This window comes from Haliotis asinina, chromosome 11 (assembly GCF_037392515.1).
Source record: "Haliotis asinina isolate JCU_RB_2024 chromosome 11, JCU_Hal_asi_v2, whole genome shotgun sequence".
NCBI classification, from domain to species: domain Eukaryota; kingdom Metazoa; phylum Mollusca; class Gastropoda; order Lepetellida; family Haliotidae; genus Haliotis; species Haliotis asinina.
This window is the reverse complement of record NC_090290.1, coordinates 33039853-33064055: the sequence shown is the minus strand read 5'-3', so window position 1 is coordinate 33064055 and position 24203 is coordinate 33039853. Positions and strand designations below refer to the sequence as shown.

At 42.0% G+C, this 24203-nt stretch overlaps 1 protein-coding gene across 1 annotated transcript in view; it reads left to right on the top strand.

Moving 5' to 3' along the window:
* The window catches only part of LOC137256597 (dynein heavy chain domain-containing protein 1-like), a 159752-nt gene that overhangs the window by 62136 nt on the left and 73413 nt on the right, over positions 1-24203 (top strand). The window contains exons 71-95 of the mRNA XM_067794472.1: positions 306-477; positions 935-1102; positions 1752-1909; positions 2144-2353; positions 2765-2935; positions 3377-3472; positions 3719-3864; positions 3972-4242; positions 4892-5014; positions 5645-6440; positions 6777-6942; positions 7299-7486; positions 8070-8255; positions 8531-8715; positions 9162-9474; positions 10163-10407; positions 10622-10723; positions 11320-11418; positions 12055-12220; positions 12390-12604; positions 12785-12965; positions 13746-13870; positions 14664-14954; positions 15571-15746; positions 18559-19111. Of these exons, the coding sequence (XP_067650573.1) occupies positions 306-477; positions 935-1102; positions 1752-1909; positions 2144-2353; positions 2765-2935; positions 3377-3472; positions 3719-3864; positions 3972-4242; positions 4892-5014; positions 5645-6440; positions 6777-6942; positions 7299-7486; positions 8070-8255; positions 8531-8715; positions 9162-9474; positions 10163-10407; positions 10622-10723; positions 11320-11418; positions 12055-12220; positions 12390-12604; positions 12785-12965; positions 13746-13870; positions 14664-14954; positions 15571-15746; positions 18559-19111 (5502 nt within the window). The remainder of the gene's footprint in view (positions 1-305; positions 478-934; positions 1103-1751; positions 1910-2143; positions 2354-2764; positions 2936-3376; positions 3473-3718; positions 3865-3971; positions 4243-4891; positions 5015-5644; positions 6441-6776; positions 6943-7298; positions 7487-8069; positions 8256-8530; positions 8716-9161; positions 9475-10162; positions 10408-10621; positions 10724-11319; positions 11419-12054; positions 12221-12389; positions 12605-12784; positions 12966-13745; positions 13871-14663; positions 14955-15570; positions 15747-18558; positions 19112-24203) is intronic.

Here is a 24203-nt window from a genome sequence, read left to right as displayed (position 1 = left end):
TTGTCTTATCACTAAAAGTCTTTGAATGTCATTTAGAAGTGAAAATACATAAGAATGAAGATTTTTATGGATATCAACTTCTTTATGAGAGAACACAACGTTTCGGAGTTAATGCTGATGAAGGAGTAAGCATTAACTCCGAAACGTTGTGTTCTCTCATAAAGAAGTTGATATCCATAAAAATCTTCATTCTTATCACTAAAAGTTTCCTTGTACCAAATCAGGTTTTGAAATGTTCTTCCAGTATTTTGAGATATTTTGGCAAAGCCAGTGTTGTCAGACAGACGTATGTTGAACATCATCAGGTCTATGAACCGAAGCCCCAGACAGACCGAAGCTACAACCTGACCATCGTGAGGGAACACATCAAACGGTCGTGCCGGCTCGCTGGGGTGATGGGGAAGCCAGCTGTGCTGCTGATCCATGAAGATCTGGGCACATCCTGCCTCCAGGACATCAGCACCCTCATGGCAGAAGGTGGGGGACTGTGTCAGGAGGTGGTCCTGTCTCCAAACATTGTCAATCTTCCTGACTGTGTTTGTCTTCTGTGTATGATGAAACACTGCTCTCTTACAAAATTTCAGTCTATTTTGAGTCAGATAAGAATGACATATAACCCGAAAAATTGCTGTCTAGGGATTGTTTTGTAGGAGAACTATGTAACTTTCTAAATGAAAATACTTTAATGAGGGAGTCTGGGTAGTTTTCATGATACTTTGTTATAATTAATGCCAAGTTTTGTTTTGCTCTTTATTCTTATCTATCAGTCATTAATGTAGTTTGACTGCTTGATGTTTTATGTGATGTATCAACCTTGGGCCCCTATCACAAAGTGATTGTAGGGCTATGACTGTCGTAAGTGTATGTTAAAGTATTCTACTTACAATCCCCTTAGCTCTATAATTGCCCTGACTGACTGAAGTGTGTGTTCCAGGAACTTCTCCTGGACTGTACTCTGAGGCGGAGGTTCAGAAGATAGTCAGTGAGATGATGCCGGGGGGAGTCCAGACCAAGAGGGTGGACAAGATTGAGCAGGCATTTGATCGCTATATCAAGAGGATAAAACAGAATCTACATATCATTGTCTGTCTCAACTACAAGGGTGAGCTAAGGGACTGTTGCTTAGCATGTCATTGTACCCCAGCAGCATGGATCATTGCTCAGTGACTCATAGTTTATAGCCCATTGTTGTGTTGCTGAATTGCTGAATGTGGCATGAAACTAAAAAATTGATACATATATTCAAAACAAACTCCAATTAAAGATGTTGCACAAAATGTTGAACTTGTCAAGTGTATTTTTTAACTTTATTTTCAGTGATTCTGCTTGAAAAGCTTTCCCTGTGATGTAGTTCCATTTTCTACATATTGATATGTATAAATTTCAACCCCATAACCATAATTTGTGACCAGCATGGGATGATGTTTTTTTTTGAGAAGCGTGTACAATTCAAATGAATGCCATAAAATTTTATGTACAAAGTAAATGATCACCCCCGTGCATGTGATGAACAAAAAATGAGGAACTCCCATATTTCTTAAGCATAAATATCTAATCTTTCTATGTACAAAACAGCTGACCACCACCAGTACATGTGTACAAATTTGCTGACCCCTCTACCTCCCCAGGACAAAATGGGTGACCCCAATAAAATCATCATCACACCTCCCTTACCATAAATTATGGATGATCCCCAACAATATTAATATTCAAGATGATGCTTGACTTGATCTTGTCCTCCTTTCCTCCAGGCAACAGCTACTCCACTGACTTCCACTCCCTACATGAGAAGGTGAACACATACCCAGGTCTGCTGAAGCACTGTGTCAGTATTGACCTGTTCCTCCCGTGGTCCTACCAAGCCTTCTCCACCGTTGCTCGCTCTTGGCTGGAGGATGAGAAGTCAAAGGTAACTCCTTGGCTTAGTCGCTGACCATGTCCCAGTCAATGACAATTATCTGTATATGACCATGTATATCACTGACTTTGGCTTGGCTTGGCTTTGTTACTGACTGTAACTGAGTGACAGGTCTGTGTTACAGAACTGAACAAGTGAACACAGATAAGAATTTTTGGAAGAAGGAAACATTGTGATAACGTAAATGGCAGTGTTGGTGTTACAGCTGAACATCTCTCCCTACAGATTGTCATCCCCTGGAACCCAGCTCGAAGGGAGGAGCAGATTACAATGGCCAGTAATGCTATGGCTTATATCCACCTCTCTGCCAAGTCAGCAGTGGAAAGACACTTCTGTCACCAGAGGGAGCCACTCCGGTTCTATACACCGCTCACCTTCATGGAGTTTGTTCATCTCTTCAAGGTTGTTGCAGCGTATGTTGTTAAACGAGAGCGGGTGAGACTTTTTGTGCATGTTGTTTATCTAGAGTGTGTTTTGATTGTACACTTCCCTGGATGGAAATTTTCTTAGGCAACAATCATTCTGATATTGGATGTAGGGACAGGTTTTGAGTTTAAATCAGTTATTAAACCTCATGTTTTTACATCAAACAATCAGTTATTCACATGATGTCCCCCTAAATTGTTTCACTCCTTCTAAAAGTGATATATAAACAATATTCAGCCGTTTTCATCAGCACATTAACATATTGAACATGCCAAGTAAGGCTGCCAAGAGAGATAAGACCAAGGAACGGAGTAAATTTGGCCTTTGATAAAGCCTGTCATGCTTTTTGTTGTTCCGAATATTCAGATATTTATGTGACCTATCCTTAGATATTGTTGTGAACTTAGTGGGTTGTTTCAGGTGAATATTGTGAAGTATGAGAAGGCCCTAGGGAAGATAGATGAGGCATTTGGCAGCATCGCAGAGTACAAGCGGGAGGTGTCAGACCTTACCCCACAACACAAGTTGTCAATGGAAACCATCCGGGAGCTGGTGGAGCAGGTGGAGCACCAGAAGGAGGAATATATACAGGTGGGTGGAGGACCCGGCACATACAGGTGTATGAGGGGATATATACAGGTGTGTGCGGGGTACATACAGGTGTGTTGTGGGTACATACAAGTGTGAGGGGTACATATAGGTGTGTGAGGGGTACTTACAGGTGTGTGAGGGGTACATACATATGTGTTGAGGGGTGTATAGGAATGTGTGAAGGGTACATACAGGTGTGTTGTGGGTACATACAAGTGTGTGAGGGGATACATACATGTGTGTGAGGGATATACAGGTGTGTGACATAGAGGTGGGTGGAGGATGCATACAGATGGATGTAATATATGCACAGAATCTCATAAATTCTATGACTTTACACACAGTACATGCAGTCTCATATTGTATGGCTACAATGACATCAGATGTAAGGGTTGCAATCTCTGTTTGCTTGTTGATTGTCTAACCTTGACCTTGTTGCAGTCCCTGGACAAGTGCAAGGAACAGGAGGAGGAGATCATGTCACTGCAGGGTCCGCTGGAGACCATGAGGAGATCCGCCCAGACAGAGTTTGACAAGGTCAGTTCCATTTCACTCTCAGGGACAACTGAGGAGGACTATGAGGACCATTTTCATGGCTTCTGTACATGTTTAAGTCAAATTTTGAAATTGCAGAAAAAAACGATTTAACTGGTATCAAAATGATCCATCATCTTCAGATATGTACATTTTCCTAGAGGCATTTGTTTGCTTCTAACATGTAGAAGAATGAGATTTGCTATGTGACGATGCATTTACTGATGTCTGCTGATCTGTTTGCTGTAGGTGAATCCCAGTTACCAGGCAGCCCAAGCAGCTCTGTGTGCCCTCAGCAAGAATGATATTGATGAACTAAAGAGTTATCGGGAACCACCTGAAGTCATCAAGTTTGTCATCAATGCACTCTGCCTGCTCTTCAGAAAGAAACAAGAGTGAGCATCTCTGCTTTTTGGTTTGTTTTCATAGTCATATCAGACATACTGTGTTTTTGTTTTCCTCACAGTTGCAAGTTGGTAATCATTGAAAATCACTGTTGCAGCTGGGAGGAGGGTAAGCTGCTACTGATCCGGGACAACTTCCTTCAGGAGCTCATATTTTATGACAAGGACCATGTCCCAGATGACATTTTTAAAGACCTGCGCTTCTTCATCGAACATCCGTTGTTTGTGCCATCAAATGTGATCAAAGTTAGCAAGGCTGGTGAATCCATTTGCTTGTGGGTGCATGCTGTGTATCGGTACTCAGCCATCCATCGAAGCATGCAGCCTCATCTCCACAACCTGCATGTTGCAGAAGAGCGATTTACAAAGGTTAGTCTGGTGTTTGACATATGTTTGTGTGTTCAAGTTTGAAACACATATGTATATACCTGGAATATAGATACTGAGTTTTTAAACTCAGTGGTTTCTTATCAACAGATAAAAATTGACGGTGAATCTCGTCACCATTATACTTTTCAAATTAGATACAGGAATATAGCTCAGTGAGTGCTGTTTGGGTCGCTCTTTCTTCAGAATCACAATGGTACCAGAAAGTGAGTGAGAGGGACACATCCTGTCCTGGGCCTAGATTTTCTAAGCTCTTTTAGCACTCTAATAGTCATATGTCAATTATGATGTATGGCACTTGCGACTATCTGAACACTAAAAGGGCCTTGAAAATCTAGGTCAAGGGCCCCGTTCCACAAAACTCTTGTCAGCCCAAGATCTTGTAACTTTTCTCGTAGCATTTGCACCTCCTATGTTACAGTATACCAGGTACAAATGCTACAAGAAAAGTTACATGATCTTAGGCTTACGAGAGTTTTGTGAAATGGACCCCTGGATAGCACAACAACATAATAGTAAGTGAGTGTGTGTCGAAATGGACAATCTGGATTAAATATTGCTGAATCATATCTTGTCCTTGAAAAGAAACTCCATGAAATGAGAGAATCGATTCATGTATGTGATTTTTCAGGCCCAAGCTCGACTGGGCCATCTGCGTGTGGAGGCCAACAGAATCAAGTCTGGGCTGGAGAAGAAGATCACACTGCACAGAGCAGCACTTAAGAAGGCCAAGACCATTGAGAAACACATCATGGTGAGTTCTCAAGTGCCAGCAACTTCACCTTCATCTAGACATTGGTTATGAAGGACTTTCAGAGTAGAAATAGGTTTTTATGCGCAGCACTTTCATGTTGAATAAAGACAGGCAGAAAAGTGTTTAATGTTTGAAGTACATTGCTATAATGTGCTTGACTAGTTTTCATGATTATTTGCCAAATTATTTAGGTGAAATCACCATCCAACCTAGGACACAATTACCAGTGATGACCAGTGTATGAATTAATTTTGAAATGTCAGTGGCCAGGAGGGCTAGTTCAGAAAAAAATGTTTCCTGACCACATCATACTTCACTTTGCAAAATATCAATATCAAAATGCAGATTTGTCACAATTGGTGTGATGTTGGTCTTTAGAAAACCCTATTGGCATTGTTTATATAACAATCTTTGTGTGACAAGAGATGACAAATATCCCGAACAGACTTTTAACACCTCAGTAATTGACATCATCATATTCATGTACATTAAGTAAAGAACAAAATACAAGAACAGATTTTCAGCTAGGCAGTCTTAACAATACATTACTGGCATGATTCATAATCAGCTAGCATTGGGCTGCGGGTCGGAAGCTATTCCAAATGTTGATGATGACTATCTCCTCCCCAGGGTATAGAGAAGAAAATAGCTCGGGCCAGCAACCTGATGGAAAACATGTCTATGCAGCACTTCCTGTGGCGGTCTGAGCTGAAGAAGGCAAAGCGACATGTCCGCTCTGCTCCCGGTGATGCTCTGATAACTGCTGCCTGTGTGTGTTACCATGGTCCCCTGGATGACAAGTACCGCTCTGAGCTGCTGGAGGACTGGCTCAGTCGGTGTCGCCAGGGAACATTTGATGCCACCTCCTTTCATGATCGTGATCCCTACTCTGTCACAGCTCGTCTTGAGTTCCTTCTCCAGTCAAGCCAGAACATCCGCCACGTCAGTAGTCTCAGTGATTTCTCCGACTCCGACAGCGTCAGCAGTGACATTGCTGCCACCTTCACCACAACACCACAGGTGCGGACATTCAAGTATATGCCTGCCGTTTATGACAGCAGCAAATACTATAAGTCAGAACTCAAGAAACAGGACACAATGGAGTCTGTGGTTCCCAACATCGAGTTTGATGACTCTGATGATGAGGAGGAACAGAGCCCCTTGTTGACCAGGTCCAGCTACACGCTACAAGACATCCTCAGTGACTTTGATGAGTTGAGTGGGTGGCGAATGACAAACCTGCCGACGGACCTGCACAGTGTACAGAATGCTCTTCTCATGAGGGTGAGCTGCTACAAGCGGAAACACTGCTGGCCACTGTTGGTGGATCCGGACAACCAGGCCGAGATGTGGGTCAAGGTGCTTCAGAAGACCAGGATGCTGTTCGGGGAGGCGGACTCCGTAGAGGGAGACAACTACATGGATGGTCAGTTGCCTTTGATGTTATCCTGACAAATGACTTAGGAATGTTAATTTTGACTGAGCATTCCATTTAAAACTGCATGTGATACAGTTGTTTCTCAAGGCAAATAGAGTCAGGCCCAGTGTTCTTTAATTATATGGCGTCAGTTCATGAACACTTGTGAATTTTACTTTCTAGATCTAGGGTGCATGTGCAATTTATTAACATTGTAAACAATATTGCTTCCGTGTGTGTTTGGTTCTTTGAATAAGTTCAGTCATCCTGTTCATCATTGAAAATGTCTGATTGGTGCAATGGTAATTTTGATTGTGTTGACCCTGCCACTGTTATCTGTGACAGGTATGCCCATAGAAGCAGCGTTTGAGTCGACTGCTGACACTTCGGCTGATTCCAGTGGACAGACTGAACCACCACCAAGTCGTGGAACAGCCTTGACCTTCTCAGATGTCACAGAGTTCACAATTCCTGATTCGTCAACAGTTTACACTGCAAGGACTCAGAACAGGTACATTCACTTCATGTTACTTAGGGGTGGTGGGGTAGCCTAGTGGGTAAAGCATTTGCTTGTGACTTTGAAGACCCAGGTTGTATCCCCCACATGAGTACAATGTGTGAAGCCCATTTCTGGTGTCCCCTGCTGTGATAATGCTGTACTATCACCAAAAGTGGCATAAAACTCAAGTCACTCACTCACTTATGTTACTTATTGCCCAAATATATAATCTGAATCCCTTGGTGAAGGTCACAAATGAAACAAATTGCTCTGATTGACTGAATCATACACATTTCACAGATGTATGTGGATCAGTCTATCTGTGAAGGGTAGAATTGGAATTACTGACTGACCAATGTTGCTTACAGTGCGGGTTGGCAGTCACATGGGACAGGGGACAGTGAGGAACTCCGCCCAGTCACCTCGGTAACCAATAGCTGGGAGACATTCAGTCTACAGGCAGACAACTCCATCGACCATCCTGAACACAATCTGTGGATCATTGAAGCAGACGACCCTCACCTCAACAGTCGACTCATCAATGCTATTGTTCATGGTGAGTATGGAAGATATTAGTTGAACAGGCTGTTGTAGGATTATCTACATCTTTGATGGTTTCACTCAACTTCTGTTTCACTATGCCAGGAGGGGGAAATAACAACATAATTAAAAATTCCACTGTTAATTTCTTCATTTGAAATTAAAGTCAGGAAGAAAAGAAAAAGGCTAACTGATCTTAAATAATTGATCTGCTATGGCCCCCAAATGTAGCCCTATGTTACAGCAAATTCCTGGGTGTTGACCTCTCTAATGGGAGTGATGCTTATGAGACCTAGTGTCAAACAGCAGGAAAGTACCACTGTGGTAAATGGCTTTGTCATCACGGTGTCAGTATTTGTCTTTAGGGACACTGTTTGTTTGTGGAATAGAGTGATGTTTCAATGTAGGTCCTACTCAGTTATCAAAATAAACAACAAATCACACCAATGAAACAGTATCTCCTGCACTGTGGTGAAGTGTCACCAGATTTGAACTACTGACACTCCCAGCAGTTTTTGTTGGTGGCTACATTTAATGTCCCACTACTGGACATAGAGTTAGTGTTGCACCACACTGTCATATCTGCCGATGTTTCACAGGTGTGACTGTGTTAGTGACTCACCTAGAGAGGAAACCGCTCGATCCTCTGTTCCGCGGACTGCTGCTCAAACACTTCTACGTGGACAAGGACGGCAACAAAGTGGTCCGGGTGGGCGACATGATCTTCAACTACCATCCCGACTTCTGTCTGTATCTCAGTACAACTGTTCCTCTCTTCTTGAAAGGTATGCACAATGTGGAAAACACCACACCACTAATAAAACACTTGCATCAGTAATCCAGTACCGAAAGATGTTCTTTATTATCATAATTCCATAACTCCTTAATTCCATATGTTCTTTTAATACAAATTTGTATACCAAATTTTGTCCATGACCATAAAAGTGTGACCAATGTTTTTATGCATGTTGTGGCAGATATTTTACTGTAAAGTAAAGCCTTGGAAGAGTCAACTATGTATGGTTGGAAACAGTGCTGTAAACATTTCATTGTGTTGAAGGGGATGGCCTCCACAGCTTCCCAGTCCATCGTCTCTGCTGCATCAACATGGCCGTCAGTGATGAAGCCATCATTAATCGTCTCTTGTTTGAGACCATGAAGATAGAACGCAAGGAGTATGAAGGCCAGAAGCGCTCCAATGAGAATGACATCATTCTGCACAGACAGCAGCTAGCAAAGGAACATGTGAGTTTCATGGGGATCATTCTCATGGGGAAATACCCACATTTATCCATGGTACATTGTTTTGATATTAAAAGCTCCATGCCCTTGAAATCATGTCAAGATGGCTGCCAACATATTAGTTAACTGCCATATGTAATTTCTCCCTGTGTCTCCACCACGCTGCTTTTTACCTATGAAGATCAGGATTGATTGTCAGTACCCCATGCTTGTCGTAAGAGGCAGCTAATTAGATCGAGTGGTTAGGCTCATTGACTTGGTTGGCACATATCATCACATTCCAGTTGCATAAATCGATGCTGATGATGTTGAACCCAGGATTGTGTGGTCCAAATTTAGAATATTTACTGATTGTCACTGTTTAGTTATACTATTGTAGTGCAGTGTTAAACAACACCCAAACCAACCAACTAGGCTGTATTTCACAAAAGCAACTATCATCCTGACAGGAAGCCATACGAGAGAAGACATTGAACCTAGATGGCCCTCTGCTGGAAGACAAGACAATGCTGGACTCCCTGCTGGCCTGCCAGAGTAATGTGGAGAAGAACCGGATTATCCTGGAGGAGACACGCTACATGGGAGACCACCTGGAGGGCAAGTTTGCTGAATACATCCCCATGATGCGTCAATCGACCATGATCTACAACACCCTGCAGAAGATGAGCGTCCTGCACTCATGCTACTACATCCCTTTCTACAAGTTTGTGGACATCTTCTCCTCCATGATCAGGAGCAGGGACCGTGGCAAGGGAAGTCACGGTACGGACACATGTCTTCCATCCCATGATCATTTGATACATATATTTCATGATTATGTCTGCTGGTTCTTGCATTTTCTAAGAATAATGACTCAATGTCTGTGTGACAAATAATGTTTACCTGGACTCACAAGCAGACCCTTAATTATTGGTTTTAAGGATGATGCAACACATTACAGGGCCCTGTGAAGTAACAGTGAAGAGGACTGTATGTTTTAATAATTCCTTTAGAGCCTGGAATAAATCATTGATCATGTGGACTGGTTTGGGATATGATGCACGTAATTGCTCTGAAAGAAACAAACAATGACTTAGTAAAGTCTTTTATGTGTTGTGGGTACAGAGAAAAATACTGTGCACTCTCTGGATGTAGTGGTATTTTTTTCTGTACCATACTACATTTTTGCATACTAAATGTATGTTTGTATCTCCCATAAAATCCTGCAAATTGTTTTAACTTTTTTGATGTTTTAGGAAAATCAAAATGAAATATGTACTATAATCCCTAAAGGAGACTAGTCTACCTTTCAGATTTCTTCTCGTATTGAAATAAAACTCATAAGCCTTACTTTTGTGCAGTGACTCTACAAATCCGAGGTAGGATGTTGAAGTTACAAAGTCGAAGGGCTAAGATGCCCTGGTGAACCTGTGGTGAGATATTTTCAGAAGCGTATCATTTCATGCTTCAGGTGATCCACGAGTTCGGGCCCAGGAGCTATCCAATGCGACAATGTCTGAGATATTCCGCCATGCATCCATGATGATGTTCGAGCAGCACTACAACCTGCTGTGTCTTCTGGTGTCGCTGGAGAGGATGCTGAGGGCGCGGAAAGCCTCCAGCAAGGAGATCAGTCTCTTTATCAATGGCTTCGAGAAGTTTGGTCTGGATGAACGCAGTCTGGCAGCACAGAAGCCAGCCTGGATTGCTGACAAGGTTCGTCACTAATGGCAATACAGAAACTACTGTATGTCACAAAATTTTGTGTGATTTAAGAAATGGTATCTTTGACATTTATGAACAGTGTGGCATTTTACTGTGCATATTCTACAAGTTCTGGAGCATGCGAAAAGAAAGTCTTCATTTGCCACATGTGACAACCAAGGTGTTAGATTACAGATGTTACCTGCTTTATGACTGACTTTTTCAGAGCTGGGTGGACTGTAATGTCTTGGAGTCTCTGCATCATCCGTTCCATGGCCTGTGTCTCTCACTCATAGAAAACCCTAGCCAGTGGGAGGAGTACTTCACTGTAAGTGAAGTGCTGAGTCATCAGAATAAATATCAGATTACCTTTCTAAATTAATTGATGCTTGTGTGTTAAATTTGATGTAATTTTCTGAAGAAATTAAGCAAATTCTTTCTTTCATTGTTGGTGAGAGCAGTAGTTATAGAGATTAACATCATGTAGAAGTTAAGAAACTTGAGTGGTAGCAGTTGTGGCAGTTACAGAAATGGCCGCAGTTTTACATCAAATATTTTGGTGAGAAATTATTTCCACATGAACTAATGTTTGCCAGTGATATGACTATGAGTGGGATCCTGACTCCCTCAACATATACCTAGCACAAGAAAGGCTGTTTTAACATAACATGTAACAGTGCATTATGCCTTGATTAAACTTTATCTAGTACTGCTTTGATCATTTGTCAAGAAATATCTTGATGTTAGATGTATGTATCTGATGATCGACATATCTGCCTACCTTCAAGCTATGGATCCTTAGAAGGAAATGGGGATTGTATGGTTGTACTGGTAAATTGTGTGTTATTGTATCACTCTGTGACTAACTCTCATCTGTAGTTCAAACAGCTATAAACATTGCATATAACATTCTGTGATTTTCAGCTTCCGATCTCCTTGGTGAACCCTGTGCCTGGACGAACTCTGCAGGAACTGTCCCTCTTCCAGAAGTGTCTCCTGTGGAAGTTCTGTTGTCCCCACAGGGTGAGTCTGCGCACAGGGCACTCTTTGTTGTAGTTTAGCCTGTGGGGTGAATCATTTGTTCATCACATCTAACTCTCAGTTTCGGGTGTCAACGTGGGGCCATTCTTTAACAAACAATTCCTTTAAACCTGTTCATGCTTGTGGAATATTTTAATGTGACATGATCTACGTAAAAGCTGTCACTGCGATGGGGTATATCAGTAACATTCAATCTTAACTCACAAACTCACTCTCTCAGACATGGTGAATGTATTTGTTTCTGAATATTTTCGTTATCTATGCTGGACAGCAGGCAGGAACAACATTTCAGAGTACCTGACATATTGTCTTAGTTTATTGTTTAATGCCTCTCTCAGCAGTATTACAGCTCTATAGTAGTGGTCTGTAAATAATCATGTCGTGACCAGACAATCGAGTGATTGACAACATGAGCATCGATCTACACAGTGAGGATATGATGACATATGTCAACCAAGTCAATGAGCCTGACCACCCAATCCCAGTCTTATCTGAAGCTTATGTTTCTGAAGATCAAGATTAAACACAGGTGTTCACAGGTTTACATGCATCAGTGTTGTGATGTTCTAATGTCATATGTTCTGTATGACTGACAAGCTGTATGATCTTTTCTCTCAGGTGGCAGAGTTGTCGCGAGCTGTCGTCACATACGAGCTAGGTAGTGTGGTTGGGTCTGTTGACCACTACAACATTCGTGATGTATACAACCTCACCAACCAGTTCACCCCCACTGTCTTCCTCCTTCCTACAACACCCAAGTCCCCCGAGTGGGAAGGCACAGGAGGTGAGTACAAGCTTCATCAGGAATGAGGAGTCAACGCTGCTTATACTTGGATGCAGAGTTTAGATATAACATCCATAAACTGAACTGTCAAAAGATTTTTCGTAGTGAAGTATGTCATGTTTCACACGTTTCACACGTTCACACGCTGTATGTTCCATGATGTACTCAGGTTACCCGTACGTGAGTCCTGCTCATGAAGTCAAGCGTCTGGCAAGGGAGGTTGGCATGGAAGGCAAGGTGCGGGTGATGAACTTTGGCGTGGAGTCCCAGATCACAGAGGTGAAGCATGCCATTGAAGACTGTCTACAGTCTGGTTACTGGCTCCTGCTACAGAACTACCACCTGGCTGGCGACCCCGACACACACTTCTTCTCTCTCCTGAAGGTAAGGTTGTTTGGCAGTCTAATGAAGTCTTCATTACCCTTTGCAAGTATCCCAATAGTGGCCCTTGGAATCTTGCATGTCCCCAAAGGTATTGCAGGGGCCTAGTATCCCATGCATGTTGAAACAGTAGCACCATATACTTGTTTAGATGGTGAGTAACATGCATTTGTGTACAAACAGGACATCATCTACAGCAAGTGGATTGCTGAGGACAGACAGAGAGAGAACACTGACATCAGCGATGAAGGTCGCAGTCTCATAGCAAGGTCAAGGCCATCCACTCAGATACATGATCAGAAAATCCACCCACAATTCCGGTTGTGGATCACAACTCTAGCAGACGGCCCTCGTGTTATACCAGGTATCTCCATCATTTGAATGTTGATGTTCGTATAAAGTTAGGAAAAGTAAAACCTTGGAAGTGGTCTTGCTAACAAAAAGTAATACCTGGCAAGAGGTCTTTATAGTGAAAAGTAAAACCTGTCCCTCCAAAACAAAAACCTCAAATGCGGTTGTTCTGGGAAAGTAAGAGATGACCTAACATATAGTGAGGAGCACACTTTAGGTTTATATGGCTTCTTAGAAGACTAGCTATTCAGATGGCTATATGTAGCTTGAACTGATATAACTAAGGAACTGTACTGAAGTAAGTATGATTAGTACTTTTCATCTTAAATACTACAGACAGTACTTGTTGTTCCCGTAGCATAAGAGTACAGAAAGTGGAGAGTCAGTATGCTGTGTCTGAGTGGGGTGTCCATGTCTGTCTGTCCATCCATCTGTCTTTCCATTTTAGCATGTGTGCCTGTCTCAGTGTGTTTTTAACAAGGATCCTGTAGTTTGTCCACAAATTCACTGGTTTCATGCCTGACAATCTGTATGTGCGTGTGCATATGTGAATGTGTGTGTGAGGCTCCTATAGTTTGTCCACAAATTCACTGGTTTCATGCCTGACTGACAATCTGTATGTGTGTGTGCATATGTGAATGTGTGTGTGAGGCTCCTATAGTTTGTCCACAAATTCACAGGTTTCATGCCTGACTGACAATCTGTATGTGTGTGTGCATATGTGAATGTGTGTGTGAGGCTCCTATAGTTTGTCTACAAATTCAGTGGTTTTGATAGTCAGCGTGTGTTGCAGGGGTGCTGATCCAGCATGGGTTGAGGGTCACATGTGAGACCACAGCCAACTTCCGCAGCTGTCTTCAGAAATCCTACAGATCAGTTGCCTTCCTTCTGAAGCACTGGCACCGAGCTGAAGATGATGTGAGTACACACAGACACACTGTGGAGACACAGGGTCTGGTATTGACATTTAACTATAAGGCTGGGAAAGCACTTTGGATTGACAATGTTCATGGATATACAATGAACAGAGTCCCAGCAGGTACTCCCATATGCCGAATACATTCCCCTACAATAGCGTCTCCTTCATTGAGCATTACAGTCCGCTATGTTTAAAACTGGCCTGGGCCATGACGACATGTGTCAACCAAGTCTTGCGAGTCTGATCACTGATCATGTTATTCATCTCTTACAACAAGCATCTGTTACTGATGAGTGAGTGAGTGAGTTTAGTTTTACGCCGCACTCAGCAATATTACAGCTATATGGCGGCGGTCTGTAAATAATCGAGTCTGGACCAGACAATCCAGTGATCAACAACATGAGCATCGATCTGCGCAATTGGGAACCGATGACACGCGTCAACCAAGTCAGCAAGCCTGACCACCCGATCCCGTTAGTCGCCTCTTGCGACAAGCTGAGTCGCCTTTTATGGCAAGCATGGGTTGCTGAAGGCCTATTCTAACCCGGGACCTTCACGGGTATGTTACTGATGATCAGTTCTTACCTTGATGTTCACAGGTCATAGTGACACTGAGGATGTTAAGGGGATAAGGTTGGGGTGGGGTTCCTACTCCGCATTGGAGGGACAGTCTTGGAGGGACATGCCAACATCATGTCCAGCAGATATAGTTTCGTATGTTAGGTTGCTGTCATTAACTCCAGCTATCACTAAATTTACACTCTAGTATTGTTGCAATGGTTCTGTTTTCAGGCTGAAGAGAAATTTGGACGGACAATGCCGCTGGCCCTCATGCACTCTTTGTTGTTACAACATAGTTACTATGGCAACCATGCATTTGTCAACCACCACAGTTGGAACCTGATGGATTTGGCCATGGCAGTGGACATCTTCAAGAGACTGGTTCATCGCACCAGCAGCTCAGCCCATGCCAAGGATCTGATTGGTCGCGTGTATTCTGATCACTGCACTGATACTGAAGATTCTCAACTTGTACAAGAGCTGGTATCTTGTCTTGCCAAGTATGCTGTTGACGGGAAGGAGGTGAGCAGTCTGTTGATATTGCACTTGAGCTGTGAGGACGCTTATCTCACATATCCCTGGTGAAGCTTACAATGTACTTTGATTGTACACTTTCTTCAAAGAGATGCCATCCACTCCGATTTCGGCAGAGTTACTGTGTGTTTGAAATGCAAAAGCCACTCCCTGATTTGTCTTTGAAAAGCGCTGATGTTTTGGGTCTCTATTGTGTATATTGCCTGTTTTTTTTAATGCATGTTATAGCCCATATGTTATTGAAAAAACATGACAGTGCCGACCACACACTTACCCCTGACTAGCGCCTTTGGTGCTCAGCATCACTCCACATTCATGAGATTTAGGGTTCACGTCTCTGCCCTCATGCCAATATTTGCATGTGTTACGAGCTTTCTTTTTGTTACTAATATCATTCTTGTGTTGGCTACGTCTGTAGAAGGGATATTCTTGCAAAGCACCATGTATATGCTCAACTATTGTCATGCTTTGTCTACAGAAAGACCATCAGCTCAAGGACTCTTAAATCTGAAAATTAAGAGAAGTTCAGAGGAATGAACTTTACTGTAATAAAGCTGTCATGGATAAGGACATTATGACTAATTTTGGTCAATGTTGTACATAGGCAGAGAAGGAGACAGCCAGTGGGAAGGGCATTGTGTCACTGTTACACAAACTCCTGGCCAGGGGAGATGACCCTCCCAGTCTCAAGAAGGCTCTGGATGCCATCGAGGACCACTCAGCCCGTACATTTTGCCTCAGTGATGCAGCAGAGAAGCATCTACTAGCTGGCAAGAGCAGGTATGTGCACAGGCACTTCACACAATGCAGATGGGATGTATTCACAACTGATAGAGTTGTTTAAAACTGGTATTGTTTTTCATTGCTTGTCCTTTACAGTATGTGTAACAGAGGGATCACATCAAAGTAGAACAGACCAATACTTGTAGAAGATTCGGGGATTTATTGTCTTGGAGATGGTGGATCATGTGATAAAATCCTTTAAGCAAAACCTAAACATCTCAAATTACTGGTATACAACAATACATACATAGTTAACATACAATTACTTTTAACATTTTCTGTGCATCACAAGGGTTACTCAATCTAAGTACATATATAAGTCTATATTACAAATTACAGTCATATAGATGAGAGTCTGATATTGATATGTAGGATAGCACTAAGAACATAACCCATGCAGTTCTTTGACACACAAATACTGACCTCGTCTCAGGTATTCAACAGCTTAATCCACCAGTAAGAAATGAGTGCTTCAAAGACCTAATAATAAAATAACACAATCAAATATGATATATCTCTCTATCGCGCACACACATGCACGCACGCACGCACACGCACACGCACACGCACACGCACACGCACACTCACACTCACACACACTCACACACGTTCTTATGCAATTCATAATATGTACCTAATATACAATGGATACACTACAGTCTACATTAACCAAACATGTAATTTTCATAATACATAACAGTGTGTCATGATATTAAGCATATAAAGTACTTACATCATATCATGTAGATGATATTTACATTACATAATATATTTCAGACACATAATTACAAGGATGAAACTAGACTAAAACATCATATCCTAACCTCCTTATGATGATATACTAACAAAGACATCTAAAGTAACTTACCCCCAAAAATGCAATTCTTGTGTCAATAGTGAAAAATGCTGGAGTGCATAAAACTTTAGATCTGGTCACATGCTCTATAAACAATCGGAAACCCATCATTGGCCAAGGCGTTCCTGGACCAGGAATCTGAAGACAAATAAAACCCCAAGCAGAACCCCAAGCAGGCTTATATCACTGAACCTAAGGATTAGTAGAGTGCTGTGTTAATTGCAATGGTTGTTATATTACTTAACTAAATTATACACTTAGGTTTAAAATACACAATATTTGCATTCTGCTCCATATGTACTAGTTAACATTATGCCAGAACTTTCATATATTGCTGGATATGTTGCTGGTGCTCAGACTTGCTGCAGCTGCAACACGCATGCTGAGGATCAGAAAGTGATGTACGGTCAAACCCCATGTATCCGGATGTTTTGGTTTCCCTTGAAAATCGTCCGGATAGCGAGACGTCTGGTTAAGTGGATCAAACAAGCAAAACGTGAAAATTAAATGAAAGCAAACAAATTTCATGTACGTATATCAATAAATCAACAGACAATAGTAATGACAGTGAATCATCATAACAGATAAGTGTATTGATAACACATGGAAGGCAGAAGGCAGGTTACCATTTGTCAGGTTGTCTCATACATAATCATGTAGCGCGTGGAGCTTCAGGTGGTAAGTTAGATGAAAAACGTAAATTGATGACTAAAAGTCTCTATTTTGCCAGTTGCGTATTCTTTTTCTTTAATTCTAAGTGCCCTAAAAACATATGGCATCACATCAAACTTACGCTGTCTGTGGAAATTAAACTTCCAGACAGGATCTCATGACTTAGATCATGTGGGAGGTTATTTTTAACTTGCATTGCAACAGATCGTAGGGGTCGATTTATAAGTGTTATATACAGTACAATCACAGTGTAGTTTACTTTAATCCTGTTTAACATGTGTTTTGTTATTGATGAGATGTTCCCACAGCAGACAAATCTTAATGAACAACCCACGTGACATGTGTCCCTAGTGTTTTGGTGGCTAATCAATCAATTCACATCAAATGCCTTCCGATAGATTAAAAGTGAAATCACCTACACGTGCTGTAAATGATTGCGACGTGACACATAAACATGCACGTTGCACATATCTCCCCGTCCGGATAACTGGATCATTTTTCAGTGGAAATCTATAGGAATGGTTTGAAAATTTTCCGTCGGGGTCTGGAAGCACGGGGTCTGGTTAAGCAAGTACAATTAATGAACGTAAGTTAAGTTTCACATAAAAATCGTCTGGAAGGCAGTGTTTCCAAATATGTGGGGTCCGTGTAAACCCGTGTAAACGGGGTTCGACTGTATAAGCAGTTCTAGTTAGAGACCATATTTTTCATCAGTTGAAGTTTATTAAGTAGGAAATCCGTGAGACCATTTCTTAATTCTGCCTGCAGCAAGGATTTACAATGTGGTTACAATATGTGAACGTACTGATATCTCGTGAAAGCATCTGTATAGCACCGCAATATATACAGCAATACATACATGGTTAACATATAATTACTTTTTACATTTTCTGTGCGCCACAAGGGTTACTGTGTTAGCATCTGTATGGCAAGGATCATTCATTATTAAATGATTCACGGGGTCACCTGGCTGTCATGTACACAGAAATGTATGTCCTACTGAGGGCAACTTACAAAGTTGAGATCGAAATGGGCATTTTAATAACCTGTAGTCTTTGAAATGAAATCTTTGGGCAGTGAAGGAGAGAGTTAAGAGGGCTGGGCTCAGGTCACGTGGGACTGTTTTGGCGGGAAAGGGGAGGTTACTCCTGGGTGAGGGATATTATGATCGCTTCAGGGAATTGAAGGGGATTCAAGTTTTCACTTAACTGTCAAAAGGAGAATTTGCATGTAATAAACAGTAACACTGTTTAGGTCACTCCATCTGATGTTGTTTTCTAGGATCATTGGGAAAGACATGGTTCAGGCTACTGGGGCTCCAGAGCTCCTCCTTCAGGTTCTCCATCCCCCCAAGTCAACCACTGTGTCCACTGACCCACTCATCCCACAGCTCATAGCCCTCATACAAAAATGCCCCACCCTCCCCGAGACCAGCAGGGAGCAGATCTACCCGATGGATGTATTCCTACACTATGAGATTACAGGCTTCCGGGATTTGGTCTCGCAAGTCCAGCTGGACCTCAGTCTCTTGCTGAAGAAAGCTCGGGGTGAGGTGGCCTTGACAGAGCAGGTCACGCAGTTGTTTGATGATGTCTGCAACGACCGGGTACCGTCTGCCTGGCTGAAGGAAACCTTCCCATCATGCTCCAGTCTCAAGCAGTGGCTGCAGGAACTTCCTGTACGGATGGCAGGTGTCGTGTCATATCTGAAGAAGACTCCTGCAATGTACAATCTGTCTCACTTCCTGCGTCCAGACCGATTCCTTGATGCAGTCCTACAGACTTATGCCAGGAAGCAGTTCAAAGACATCAACAAGTTTCACCTCCAGATTCAGGTAGGGCTCCTATACTGATTGAGATTCTGTTGTAAGAAATCTTTCTTTACCTTCAGTTTCTTTTTTTCAACTTAAACATTTCAATAGTTCTGGTTAGCTAATTGAGCCTTGATCTTGACCATCTGGAATTTGACACGTTGATGCACGAGTATACCTTGTTCCAAGTGTGAGTTTGACAATAGAAGTCTATATTGTTCAGGATCTGTGAGCGTGCATACCATCATCCACTGATGATTTTATGGTGAAATCCTTGCCATATGAGGAACTCAATATTGTACTGTGTCAGAGATTTGTGCCAGGACCCGTATAGATTAATCATCAGAATATTTAATGAGTACCTCTATTATATGAAACAGTCTGTCCATAAATAGCCACGGTAGAGTTTTTCCTTGCCTGTTATTAGACGGGAGACAAACATGTGTTTTTCCAATAGTACATGTATGGGTGAGTTTCACAAGGAGTACATGTGTGGGTGAGTTTCACAAGGAGTGCCTTGGTGGGTGAGTTTTACAAGGAGTACGTAATGTGGTTGAGTTTCACAAGGAGTACATGTGTGGGTGAGTTTCACAAGGAGTACGTAATGTGGTTGAGTTTCACAAGGAGTACATGTGTGGGTTAGTTTCACAAGGAGAGCATGTGTTCGGTTGAGCTTCACAAGGAGTGCCTTTGTGGGTGAATTTCACAAGGAGTACATGTGTGGGTGAGTTTCACAAGGAGTGCATGAGTTAGGGTGAGCTTTACAAGGAGTGCCTTTGTGGGTGAATTTCACAAGGAGTACATGTGTGGGTTAGTTTCACAAGGAGTGCCTTTGTGGGTGAGTTTCACAATGAGTACATGTCTGGGTGAATTTCACAAGGAGTGCCTGTGTGGGTGAGTTTCACAAGGAGAGCAAGTGTTAGGGTGAGTTTCACAAGGAGTGCCTTTGTGAGTGAGTTTCACAAGGAGTATGTAATGTGGTTGAGTTTCACAAGGAGTACATGTGTGGGTGAGTTTCACAAGGAGAGCATGTGTTAGGTTGAGCTTCACAAGGAGTGCCTTTGTGGGTGAATTTCACAAGGAGTACATGTGTGGGTGAGTTTCACAAGGAGTGCCTGTGTGGGTGAGTTTCACAAGGAGAGCAAGTGTTAGGATGAGTTTCACAAGGAGTGCCTTTGTGGGTGAGTTTCACAAGGAGTACGTAATGTGGTTGAGTTTCACAAGGAGTACATGTGTGGGTGAGTTTCACAAGGAGTACGTAATGTGGTTGAGGAAAATATTAAATATGTTGTTACATAATCAAAAATAGTATAAAAAACAACATTGGTTTATATATACAACTGTGATAGTAACAGTGACATATATTTTTCACTTTACCTTTCCTTGGTTGAATTTAAGAAATATGTTTTCTGACATATATAGAGGAAAACAGCAATATTTTGAGAAGATGGTTGTAATGAAGCAGGATCTATTATCCCCCTTTGACCATACATGGAGGAAATATTGGGAAGTGTAGTAAAATCCCTATGAACATACACTGCAACTTACAGAAGTCTATCATATGAAAAGAGCAGGTGATTCATATCACCAAATGACATAAGTGCCATGGGAAGGTTATTATCAGATCACTGTCCTGTTCTGAGGTGTCCTTCAGGAAGTAGCATTGTATGATGATGGTTGTCTGTGAGGCCACTGGGGTGGTGTGGTAGTTTAATTGTTGGCTCATCATGCTGAAGATCTGGGTTTGATTCCCCACATGGGTACAGTGAGTGAAGCCCATTCCTGGTGTTCTCCACTGTGATGTTGCTGGAATATTGCTAGAAGTGGCCTTAAACCATACTAGCTGACTGATTAATGCCCCGCTGCCAGGCCATGATGGCATCATGTTTATAATTATGTACATAGTTTTCTTTACTTTCATCAGCTATGTAAGGATATCCTATGGCAATAAGTGTAAGTGAAACATATGTCTGAGTTCTGTCCATATCAGAACAGACGAAATGTAAATTTTGTACAGGAGGATGGCAAAATATGCACAGTCATTCAACTGTGTAATAATTTTATTTAAGCAAACTGTTTCATCACTCCAGCATCCAAAAACCTGTTCTCCAAAATAGCTTTTTAACATGGCACCAACTTGATTGTCACAAGTAAGATATATATACACGTTATTATTCCTGATGTATATTGCCAGGTACTGTTTTCTTTCCTAGGTACTGAAAGCAGAGTGCAAACTAGCCCCTGGTCTGCTAGCATGTGGCTAGTAAAACTCAAATCAGCCCAGTAAATCTCCCCAACCACTGGTACCACTGGCTAATATATTTTAATGGGTCATTTTGTAACTGTATCAGTCTCGAGCTCTTTGAGTGTTTTATGATAAAACCTGTGTCAGGCCGACAATATCTTATTCCTATTTGTATGATCCTTTTCTTAGTTTCGACTTTCAAATTACGGGCTTGTGTATTATTTTGTGGGCAAGTAAGTTTCAGGCACAGTTAGCCTGGCTGGCTAACAAAATTTATAAACTATTTGGCACACTTATTGAAAGGGGAATTAAAGACATACAATTGGGAAGTCACACAGGTACACAAATTAGATAATCTAGCAGTTGTTTTGTAGAAGCTGTGATGTCCCACAGTGGCTAGACCACTGATTTTGTTCTCAGGTATTTAGCTGCCTCACTCTGTGTGCTGGTTCAAATCCTACATGGGATTCTCAAAAAGTACTTGAATCTGTACCTTAGTTAGAGAGTGTTATGTCAAATATGACATATGTTATTGTTCTGTCCTGTATGCTGGGGTGGAAGAGTACTTCACATGTTGGCAGGATGTGCCGTCTTCTAAAGTGCAGATGTGGTAACAGATCTGGCGTGTAACATTGTTGTCAACAGATTGTTTTCTTTACTCCACACTCAGCTCAACTTGATTTGTGGGGAATAAACACAGACTGATGAAAGAGATAGGCTGCCTTGTGTCAGGGTAACTCTAGATCTAGCCCAGGCAGATGGTTTTAACTGTTGTAGCAACAAGATCTGTGACTTAAGTAGTAAGTCTATTTGTATCACTGTCATATCAGCAAGATAACATAATGTACTGCTTCATACGTTACACCTGTCACAGCTCCAAGACACTGTTACTGAGGCTAGTATTTCAAGAACAATTATGTTTTGAAATTAGGTTCACTCAGGCAAACGTTGGCTTACAGTATGTGTAACAGTTTTAAGGTAGAACCTATATGCAAGTCTTTGTCTACCCAGGGCATGGGTGTGTCTATGTGCCTTAATTACTCTAGAATCCATTAACTGTGGGTTTGTATCCCAGATTGATCAGGCCGTAATGCATGCTTGTTGTTAGGTTTCTAAGTGACAATTTTCATGATCTGAGGGGTATTGCACTTGGTTTTTGCACTTGGATTCAGTGACTAGTCCATAAGACATGGATGATAGGTTCAGTGACTAGTCCATAGGACATGGATGAATGATTCAGTGACTAGTCCATAAGACATGGATGAATGATTCAGTGACTAGTCCATAAGACATGGATGAATGATTCAGTGACTAGTCCATAGGACATGGATGAATGATTCAGTGACTAGTCCATAAGACATGGATGAATGATTCAGTGACTAGTCCATAGGACATGGATGAATGATTCAGTGACTAGTCCATACAACATAGATGATATGTTTAATAACTAGTCCATAAAACATGGATGATATGTTCAATGACTGGTCCGTAGATAATGGATGATATGTTCACTCAACAGTGTATAACAATTTCTTCACTCAACTGTGCATAACAGTATCTTCACTCGACAACATATAACAGTGTCTTCACTCAATGGTTTGTCCCCGTGAAAGTCCCGGGGTAGAATAGGCCTTCAGCAACCCATGCTTGCCATAAAAGGCGACTCAGCTTGTCGTAAGAGGCGACTAACGGGATCGGGTGGTCAGACTCGCTGACTTGGTTGACACATGTCATCAGTTCCCAATTGCGCAGATCAGTGCTCATGTTGTTGATCACTGGATTGTCTGGTCCAGACTCGATTATTTACAGACCGCCGCCATATAGCTGGAATATTGCTGAGTGCGGCGTAAAACTAAACTCACTCACTCAATGGTTTGTACTTGCCTTCACTCAGCAGTGTACAACAATGTCTTCAGTCAACGTTTTCTAAGTGTCTTCACTTGACAGCATATAACAGTGTCTTCACTGGTCAGTACATATGCATCTTCACTGGTCAGTACATAAGCATCTTCACTGGTCAGTACATAAGTGTCTTAACTTGTCAGTACATAAGCATCTTCACTTGTCAGTACATAAACGTCTTAACTGGTCAGTACATAAGTGTCTTAACTTGTCAGTACATAAGCATCTTCACTGGTCAGTACATAAGCGTCTTAACTTGTCAGTACATAAGCGTCTTAACTGGCTGTACAGCACAGTAACTACATAAGCGTCTTCACTGACCAGTGCATAAGCGTCTTCAATCACCAGTACATAAGCGTCTTCACTCACTAGTGTATAAGAGATATACAACAGCTGACCGGCCACCAGTGTACAAGCATGGCCTCCTGCTGGGGTACACAGCAGTAGATGTATATCTCATGTGGGGAAGCCCTGCTGAGTTGTTTGTAGTGAATCCATCAATATTTGTGAATGTGGACTGCCTAGGGGTGTGTCGAGAGTCTGTGGAGAGAGGATGGGGGAACATCATTACTGTGATGCATCCCTAAATGGGCCCCTTTGAGTTAATGATGTTCGCGCATGCGTAGTGTATGGTTCCGTCATTAAAAGTTATCTAAACAAGAAGCACGTTGTTGGTCATCTGTCCCGGTATTATTACACTGGTGTCAGAAGTAAAAAGAAGATTAACATCGCCAATTAGCAAACTCACATTCGGGTTTGCTAACTTTCAAAGGGTTTGAAGTGTTTCGCCGATATTGCCTCTGCTTTGTAGGTGCACTACTGTGCGATCTACGCGAGATTTCGCTGCCGGGCGGTTCAGCTTACCACTGAAAAATCGTTTGACATTTTATGTGCTATAATCTTCGCCCCATAGTTTTTCTAAGCTTTGGCATTGAAGAGATATAGTTTTTCGTTGTGTATTGCTGGTTG